This window comes from Callionymus lyra, chromosome 15 (assembly GCF_982586985.1).
Source record: "Callionymus lyra chromosome 15, fCalLyr1.hap1.1, whole genome shotgun sequence".
Lineage (NCBI taxonomy): Eukaryota > Metazoa > Chordata > Actinopteri > Syngnathiformes > Callionymidae > Callionymus > Callionymus lyra.
The window spans coordinates 24,989,497-25,000,181 of record NC_141832.1 but is presented as its reverse complement, the minus strand read 5'-3'; the positions used below and the strand labels follow the sequence as shown (position 1 = coordinate 25,000,181).

General features: G+C 38.0%; 1 protein-coding gene across 1 annotated transcript; it reads right to left on the bottom strand.

The window, feature by feature from the left end:
- Positions 1–5,785: 5,785 nt before the first annotated feature.
- On the bottom strand, positions 5,786–10,685 carry kcnj12b (potassium inwardly rectifying channel subfamily J member 12b). Its single transcript, XM_087809034.1, has 2 exons — positions 10,337–10,685; positions 5,786–8,175 (listed from the first exon to the last, which is right to left on the bottom strand). Exon 2 carries the CDS (start codon positions 8,061–8,063, stop codon positions 6,795–6,797), a length of 1,269 nt encoding a protein of 422 aa, XP_087665160.1. The 5' UTR covers positions 8,064–8,175; positions 10,337–10,685; the 3' UTR covers positions 5,786–6,794.

Below are 10,685 nucleotides of genomic sequence, written 5' to 3'. Positions count from 1 at the left end.
AGTCCAGCTTTATTCCAACCACAGAGTCAGCCCTCCTGATCAACCTGTCCAACCTGTCTTGGATAATATAATTTTGTTATTAATGTAATATTTTTTGATATCCATTGTTTTTGTGCCAGATCTATGGATTGTTTCAAACTAATTTAGATATTCACCCTTTTAATATATTTCAGATCATTAGATGGATAAACTTTATGGACCTTCTGGAAATTGTGAATTACAGTATATCACTAATTCAGTTGCGACTGGCCCATAGATGGCTCTGGGGCGCCGCCATCCCACCGATTTGGCTGTGTTTATTTTATTTATTATTTATTATTTTTGTTTGAAAGTATTTATTAACAATTGTTTTGTATGCATGTATATTTTTTTTACACTGATAAACTATATTTGATTAATTCTGATTATAATCTGTGTTGTCATTCTTCATGTCCAGAGGCCTATTGCACAAAAGTAGGATTTAGACATCCAGGATGAGTAAACTGGGTTAGATGAATCCAAAGCAAGAGCGTCCAGGCTTACTTGGTTACACAAAAGCCAAGCCAAGATGAGCAGACACGGATTCATCAGGTGAAACCAATCCTGGATAAATGCAACACACACCTTCCTTGACCCCGCAATCGATCACTGATGCACTATAGCAAAAAGGGCAACAAGACAAAAAACAGGAAACATTGCCTAGTATAATTCCGGTTCTAACCATGTTCATATATTTGTCTCATGCTTCTAAAGTCACTTTCACGTTATAGGAACAAAATTGCTTTTGTTTCATGTATGATGGACTAGGGGTATGATCCTGGCTTTCGGGGCGTAAGGTCCTTGATTCAAATCCCAGAAGTAACTTGAAATTTAAGTCTCTTCCACTACCTAGAGATTTGGCTACTGAAGGCTTTCAGTGTCTGAACCTAACGAGTGTTAGGCTTGACATGTGATATACAGGTAATTGTGGCCTGTATGAGGATGAAGAGCGCCCCCTAAAGTGCCATCATTGATAGACTGGGACAATGCTGCAATCTTCCCGATGATGACAGTGGTTGTATTGGTTAGAGACCAGTATGTTTTGAATTATTTCCGTTAATATGCATGAGAATTTACGTTAAATATGTCCTGCAATGGTAAACAAATGTGTTATTTTATTGATCTTTATCTATAATGACACGGTGTTTATTTAGAAAAAAACAATATAGGTCGATCAGTTGTTTAGATCAGATGGTTAGAAAATGTAAATGCGATTTGGCTTAAATTACTTCATTAAAAATACATGAATAAATAATAAAAATTGAAAATACATTTTAGTTAGCAGAAAACCTGAATAAAGGATTTATTATTTTACTTCCGTTCGAATAGTGGGCTACCGGAAATGTCACCTAAACCGCTTTACTACTACCGTAATGATCTGTCATTAGGCGCACTCTAAATTTAGCCTCGAAAAAGCTTTGCAGTGAACGCGGAAGCACCGGATAGTTTTACTACAGTGGCAGTACTTCTGTGTCATTAGCCTTAGCTTAACCCTTCTTTGTGCAGTCTTGCCAAATGTAATATATTATTTATGTTATAAATAAGGATAAAGAGAGAGCTGCGATGGGGATAGACATTCTTGTATTCTAGCATTAACTAACAACAAGTTCTAATAAGTATGTAGGTATTACCATCTACTGACCAACACAGAACAATTACCACTACAGTGTTTAATAAGGAATATAGAAAAACGTCACACGATAGAAGATGGTTCATGCGCAACAGCGCCCTCTCCTGGTTGCGTTTTAAAATGACACCTATATACGCGACGTATTGCCTTTTATAACTGAAAATAAACAACGACAACGATTGTCAATAAAAACGATTAAACGAAATGTATCTTTTTAATTTGTTTGAAAAACATTTGTCGAACCATCGTGCCCTTGATAGAAAGAATGAAGGCTTCCCGCCAGGAAGTTCTCTTGCTCTGTGGTTGCTGTGGACATTTGAGTCGGAGGCTGTAATGGAATCAGCCTGTTGCTGTAATGAAATCCTAGACTGCTCGAGGTAGGGCTGCACGATGCTCAACTGACTGATGTGATCAGCTGTAGAACTCATGTCTCCTTAAGCAAAACAACGTAATGGGATATAAGATCCTATACACCCTCACCACCCTCTCCTAAAACTGGACAACATAGGATGTGGTACTGTGTTGCAGTAATAGTGTAAATTCTTAATTGAAATGAAACAGATAATATGAAAAGGTTTGAAAATACAGTTGATGGAAACTAACTGAAGCAGTGTTACTGGTGACGTAGCTATTGCCCACAGCCATTTTACAACTCACATTGTTTCTTTTTTAACCAGTTTCCATCTGAATGGAGGAAATATGTATTCTAGCTTAATGCTATCACAGTCTGACTATTTAAATATCCTTTTTGTTGTATTGTCCTTAAAAAACTTCATTTCTACACCTCCAAAATATATCCAATTTGAATTTTCTTTGTTTTTATTCTAATCAATATTTAGATAATTGGCCGACTAGTTGTGTGTTATTTAGACGGCAAGATAATTTGTACATATGAATAATGTTGATAATGTTTAGCAGTGTTTGCACTAAATGAACTTGACTTTATATAACCAGGTCCTAACTTTATTTCCCAGTTAGTGTTAGCCGGGGTGGATCATTCCATTCAGCAGTTCACTTCTCTGACCTTCAATCACTCCACACCCTCTGAACAATAACACAAACCATCTTGTTTTACCGTCAAAGAGAAGGAAATTGGAATTTAATACCAACAATGTGATACATGTGGGGAAGGTTGACAGCAAACACTGATTTCATACCAGCAAACTGTTCTCATCCTCTGAACGCCAAAAACAAGATTTTATCACCACAATTCCCACCACTATCCCTTTTCCACTCTGGTGCCCAAAAACTCCAAATCTAGCCACACTTTTTTTTTACATTTCCTTGATTTTTAGTGGGGTTCAGAGTTAATTGCTAGATTGAGTGGCAAGTTTTGTACGATCATATTCATGCTGGTATTCTTTGAGGTATTACAATGTTACAACATTGTCATGCGTCTCAAGCTCGTAGCTCCTTAAAGTTGCTGAAAAAAGATCCGCAAAAGCATCCCCTTCATCAGCTTACAGCCCACTCCGTACATTTAATGTATTATCCTGCGACACTGCAGCGGAGAGCATCTTATTTCAGAATCCTCTTAATAAAGTTAATCTATATCTTTAACAGCACTCACAAAATATATATTTTAATTATACGCTAATAGAAGCAGCAGTTAATTATTTTGTGTGATGAGGCTGAATTTATTCTACACACAGATCACACATTAATTGAATAAGACCAGAACAAGATAACATCTTTACACCCAAACCCCACACACACATGCACACACACGCACACACACCCACACACCCACACACATATATAATTACAGTATATTGTAATTAGGTTTGTGTATTTCTGGCACAGGTCATCAACAGGAAGCAGAAAGCAGCCTGTTCCTCACAAAGCAGAAGCTGTTATGTCAGACAGAAACACATACACATGTCTAACGTCTATTTTTCAGATGTTATTTAGACAGATAAATAAAGTAAATATATATTTATAATATATATAGACAAAGTCTTATTGAGCTGCATGATTCTATTAAAGTTTGTTTTAGTTGATCACGTACTTTCCTTACACACAAAAAATTGTTTTTAGAAAAAATGTAGAGCATTGAACAGAAAATAAAAGCCAAAGCCTCGACATGAACAGCCAAAACAAGATGAAACCATTTCAAAATTAATTTATTTTTCTTAATGGTTTGTCAGGAAAGGTTTCTACCTTGTTTGGAGAAGCACCTTTTTTTTATTCTATGTTCTCAAATTATTTATTTTTCTATTTTAAACAGGTTAAGCCATATACCTTATAATGTTGTGCTTATTTCTGTAAGGTTCTGAACAAAGACAAAGCCAGACCTAGACACAAACGCAACAACCAAACATCAGACAAAAAAAGGCGATGAAAAGTGTCCGCATCACTATCCATAGAAACTCAAACACACAACATGAATTGGATGAAGAACAAAAAAACAAGGAGATTGAAAACGGGAAGAAAGAAAGAGTTATTAGAGAGAAATATACACAATGAATTATAAGACAAAAATAGGCATTGGCTCTAGGACGACAGCATGAAAACGATAGTCATTTAGTTATTGTCATTTAATTTCTTGAGTGATACAAACTTGCTTGAGATTTCGTCTGGATGGACAGATATTTTCCTAGAATTACATATTTTCTGTTTGTAATTTAAAAAGTCTTGTTTTGCTGTGCACCTTGCAAATTGAGACCTTTGGATCTGTAACTCTGCTTTCATCAGCACCTCAGTTACTTTAGCTTTACTGCTTCTTTAACACGTCTTAGAGTTACAGTGCTGCACATCTCTTATTTGATTCCACATGAGGATGATCCCACATTATCCTTGAGTTACAGGTTCCTATGAAAAAATGTCAAATAATGCCATTTTTTAAAAATCCACTTTAATACATGCTCTTTAAATGTGTGCAGTGTGTTCTTAGAATGGGATTGGAAAAGAATACACACCGGATCAGGAAGCACTGACTGCTTCACACTTGAAAGATGTTACATAAGTGTGAAAGAGGAAACCCTTGACCCCAACTACTGTCGCATATCACAACCATTCATCACTCCATTCCTCTCTGTTTATCAAACGGCTGGCCCACTCCCACTTTCCGCCCGCCTGCACTTCTCAAGTGACACACTGCATTTCTACTGTATAGTTGAGATTCTTCAGGTCCTGACACTTGTCCAGATCCGGATAGCTATGCATGTCCATCCCAGCTCATGTGGTTCAACATGAACAAGACAGAAATGAGAAGCGCTCCTGGAGTAATTTCTTCTGTTTACCATCTACCACCTCATTTATATAAAGGCAGGCTTGTTTGTAGTAGGATTGTCAAGGTTAACACTGATCCTGCTCTCTGTGTTCATTTACAGGGTTACAAGGTGCCATCACAGGATGGTGTGTTCGGCTATGACCTTCAATAATCACTGGATCAGTTTTCACCCAAGTGTGAAAAGTTATGAGTTCTGTCATCCACTAGAGACTTGGAATAGGAGCCAGTTATGTTCTGGCATTGTGTAGGAAGGCCATGTTTTTGCCTTCTTTTGGAGGTCTTCCAGATGAGAGAAGAAAAACCTCTCTTCATCATCCATCCATTTTAATCCTTATTCGGATTGATGGTGAAATCATCCTCCAGAAATTTCCCTCAAACTGAGATTTTCCCAGGTCATCTGAACGACAAAAGCAGTTCTGGATATCCACTCACTATGTCTACTCTCAGTTGACATTCAGAATGAATTCCTATTGGACGCCAGTGCAATGGCTCAATAGTGAGGAGTATCTCCTCTGGTTTCTGCCACAAAAGTGTGATCACAATAGAGGGTAAGGATGCTCAGTATAAAGCACTCATGTTGTGTTCAGAAGTTGTTTAGGGAAATCGCAGAGTTCCTTCTGGCTCACAGTTTAAAAACATCCTCCCATGTAGTTTTGTGTTAAACATTTACACACACCTGCCGAACAGGTAATGTAGTTTAGTAACAAATTAAATGTCCTTATTGTGAGAAGCAACATAAAAGCAGGAGAAGTTGGCTTTGACAGATTTTATTGTGATGAGAGACAGGTGGAGGAAATGGTCCTCTTGCCTTTAATGTCATGTTCAGGAAGACAGAAAAAGGCCAAAGTTCATACACGTAGTTGTCCATCAAGCAAACAGCACTCTCACTGAAGAAACATGTCAATAAATACTGCTTTGTTTCTATTGTAAAGTGCACGGATGGGGCGAGACCAACTGTTCCAGTGTTGTTTCGCTCCGTAGCATTGAAGTCACCTTTCGTTTTCTGGGACAATCTCTTTCGATATTTTGAGCAAGAGTCAGCAAGCGATAAAAATACTAATGAGTTCAGATGTGCTGAAATAGCAGAGACGCAGACAAACAGAAGAGGTTCATCACTGCTAGGAGGTTCAGTTCACCCGCTTTATTTGACCCACAAAGAATCAGATAAACAGATTTACTGGAGATGTTGTGAATCCACAGTTTTGCTATTATTTATTCATTATATTTATTTTGTTATTCATTGCACTCAAGGCCCGCAAGCAGTTTGTTAAACTCAATGGAGTAAGGGAACAAAATGTTTTTTTTATGTTAACTGAGTGTTCAAAAACCGCCCCCCTTTAAAGGAAATTGAAACGGTGATCAGTCATTTTTAATTGCGTATCTAAAGCTTTCGTCAAGCTAAGTTGACTGTCCTCCTTCAACACTGAGACACAGGTGTTTTGTACAAACAGACACATACTGATGAGTACAAATAAAGGTCACACATTATTGACAAAAATACAGAACAGCGTTTCTATTTTCAACAATATCGTCATTATTTAAACAGCTGTCTGTTTGAGAAAAACACTTCCACACATTGAGTTGAAATCCTGAACTAAGCAACACAACTTCAACATGTTACATTTGATCTTTGTTTCTCTATCATGATTCAGATCTAATAAATATTACTATAAATTAGACTATGTTCTGAACCTACACTTTATATGATTTTTTGTTGTTCTATAGATGGTATTAAACATGTAGGTTTTGCTGTAGGTGTGTTGGTGAAACAGTTGGCCATTTTTGATGAAGCTCAAAGACTGGTATGCTTCAATATCAATGGTTCTCATGTAAGTGGACACAATCATTGGCTGGTTTTACATCTTAATGCACTGCAACTAAAACGTTTTTGCTTAATCAAGCAGCTGGTTCAGATCAAATGTCAGATTCTTTGCTTTGTTGGTCACAACTCGCTGGCTCGTTCATCATTCCTGAAGAACCTCTTCCATCCCCTTCATTCTTCCCACCCCCTTCCTCCTCATCTTTGCTAATGAAGGCTAACTCGTTCTCATAACAGAATGAGTTTGGTCCCAAGGGGGGGAGCTTCCTCTCTTCCATGTCTTTGGCGCTGCACCTTGGCGTTGACGGTACTTCAAATGTCTTGTGGAAAAATCCATAATCTACCCTGTACTGGTTCTTCTCCTCGAACACGAGGGACTCGAAGCGGTGGCCCCAGAGGATCTCAGATGGCACGTATGAGCTCCGGGCCTGCGTGGTCATGGCTGTGGCCTCCACCAACCCCTCCAGTATGATGATGATCTCAAAGTCCAACGTTTCCAGGTCCTGCTTGCTGATGCCAAACAGAGGACTCTCCTCGTCTATCTCGTGTATGACAGTCAGGGGGGCGACCAAGAACAGCCGGTCTGTGCCTTTATCGTAGCCCACGTTCATGTCGATCTGATCCAGGGGGATGTACTCTCCTTCCTCTGTGTAGCGAGGCTTGACCAGCTGAGCTCTCACGTGAGCCTCAACGATGTGGCTCTTTCTTAGATTGGCGACCCTGAACATGAAGCACAACTTTCCATCACGCATGGAGATCACTGCGTTACGACTGAACAACAGAGTTTCCGCTCGCTTTTTCGGTCTCGCCATCTTGGCCATGATGGCGCCGATCATGAAGGCGTCTATGATGCAGCCCATGATAGACTGAAAGACCACCATGAAGACTGCTGCTGGACACTGCTCCGTTACACAGCGAGCTCCGTAGCCAATAGTCGTCTGGGTCTCAATGGAGAAGAGAAATGCCGCCACAAAGCTATTCACTTGTGTGACACAGGGAACAAAACCTTCTTCTTCCGAGTGATACTCCATGTCGCCGTGAAGGTGCCCGATGATCCAGAACACTGAACCGAACAGCATCCAGGATGCTACAAACACCAGGCTGAAGAGAAGAAACATGTATCTCCAGCGGATGTCCACGCATGTCGTGAAGATGTCGGAAATGTACCGCTGGGACTTCTCATCCATGTTGGAAAAATGGATGTTGCATTGACCGTTCTTGCTGACGAACCGGTTGAGGTTTTTTCGTCTCGTGTGGATCTTGCCGTTGCCAAAGCTTCCCATGGCAGGCATGGTACTCAGTCTCATGCCTTCTTCTTCTTCGCAGGGCAAGAAGCGGTCGTGGTGGGCTCTTCCCACACTCATGCCTCAGTGGGGGCAGCCGTGGCGTCTTCCTTGCTCATACACAGTTCAGGAGCTGGCAAAGACTGCCCAGTCTGCAGGAGATGGGTTCAGAAGTGTGGACCACTGGTGGTACCTATGATGGAGTCAAGGTAGGAAACTAGAGTTAGCCAGAAGATAATACAGTCTTAAGTTTCAAGAAAACGGTAACTTTTCGCAATCTGTTTTAGGTAAGGTAAGGTATAATGTTTAATTGTAAATGCATAGTTATTAATACAATATAGTATTAAACTCAAAAAGCTGTTTTATATTACAACAGGTTGTGACAATTAAATATACCCAGGTGCCACATTGTATACTATGACTATGAGTGTCCTTAATATGATGGGGAAGATTAATGGAAGAAAATGGAAGAAAATGAGGATAACAAAAAGGTATATCAACAAATGTGTATGTGTGTATATATATATATATATATATAGAGAGAGAGAGAGAGACAGAGAGAGAGAGAGAGAGAGAGAGAGAGAGAGAGAGAGGTAAATTAAATGTTTGATTACTGCTATGTTAGACAGTCATGATTTGAATTAGCGTTAAGAGGCTTGATATTTTCACTTTGTCAGAACGGAAAACTGCTTTTGAAATTCAACTACAAATTTACAATCTACAACAAAGCTTGGGCTCTATTCACATGTTATCGCACTTCCTCGTAATGCATGGGTATTGAAACAGATTTCTCTGATCAACAAGATACAAAAATAGAAGGCTAATCCAATACCCTGCCATTTTATGTGACGTATCTTTGGTTTCTTCCAGCTGGCACAACCATTAAAGTCACTGCATGGCTCACACAGTTTGTAATTCCCCCGAGAGGCCAGGCTGGTAAATAATATGGGGCAAAAATCAACAACCCAAAGTGAGTTTCAGTAGACTCTTGAGAAAAAAAGGGAAGCATATATTTGTACCAGTGTGGATTAGGCTAGAGGTTACATATTGCAGTTTGAATGCAGTACAAATATTTTTGAAAAGCACAGGCTTTAATTTGATGGAAAAAAGTTTTACATTTACAACACAACTGAGGGAGACAATACTATTTGAATAAGTGAATGAGCAAAAATATTAAAAAGTTTTTTTTTAGAAAAGTGGAATGTGGAGTGATGTTTTTTTTTAAAACAAATAAACATGAATGTATACTCGTGTTAGAATCTGATCGTATAAATCTGAATGATCAGAATACGTCTCTACAACAGTATGTTAACTGTTTTCCCACTGTTATTTGAACATGATAAAAGATTAAATGTATTAAACATTGGATCAGTAGTCTTAGAAATATTTACTCATATGTAGCAAATGGTTTCTTAATATCAAATATCACGGAAAAAACAATAAACATTCAGCAGGTGAAACTGATACTTTTGTAGCCTATAAATGTTTTGTAATAGTTTTTTTCCCCAAAATAGTTTGATTAGTTTTACATTCCAAACTGCTTTTAATATGTTGCTACACTAATCATTCCGAAAAATATGTTTTAGCTAAAGGTCCTCCTAGCGTTTCAAATATTTTAATTATTGTATCAGTTTAATACGAATTCATTGACAAGAACAAAAGAGAATTTCTAAATCCACAACTAACACCCGTCATGTTTTATTTAAGTTTAAATATAATGCTAGTGATATTTTAACTTAAATAAAACATTATTCTGCTCAAAAATATCTTTAATAGAACTAAAACAAAATGTATAGGAATATATTAGAACATAGGGTTAATGACATACAGTTTTTATTATCGACCTTAAATAATGAAAAGTAAGCCAAATTAAACATCTCATCTATATTTTTGTAATGTAAGGCTATTCAAAACAATTGAAAGGTTTATAAAAATGCTCGATAATGATTCATACGCCATTTCCACACATTAAGCTACTAATAGAAAATTTGAAAATGTGTTAAACGTCGATTTCTCTGTGTGCATATAAAATTCAATGAAGGATTGAAATGAAAGCGTCTCACATTCATGTTAGGAGAATGAAAATGTGCTCTGGTTTGACCCTGTGTGAAAGGCCATGTTTGTTGGTGAAATTGCTGCATGTTTCTGTGTGTTCTGGTCGCTAGAAAGCAGGATGTTGATTGTCTGTGGGATATTATTAACTATTATTATCTAATATTGTTTACTGTGGCTGCACAGTTTTCTGAGGAACTCCACTCACGACGAGCTTTGATCTCTCAACAAAACTCAAAAGTGTTGTTTTTTTTTAACCAAAAAATGTATCAACTTTTTAATAATTCAAAGAAATATCTTACCTTAAAGTCACGCTATTGTACACTTATTCCAGAATTTTGTGTTGCTTCATTCCTCAGCAGGTGTCCTCCTCTCGTTTGCTGTTATGGCTCCACTAAGTTCTTGTGTGGGAACAAGCTCACAGCCGCACATTAAAAGCATATTTGTTTCTATTTTGGACGAAGTATAAAAAGGCTCCAGTCCGTTTTTTTGTGCTAATTTTGAAATGTCCCATTGAGAAGATTCTTAGATAAACTAAAAGATATGATTAAACAGTTCAACTTAAACATCTAAGACGAGTCTGTTCTTCCAAGTGTGGCTCACTTTCTTAGAATATCCGCTATCTGATCTTGCTGCAGATCCCACTCTGTA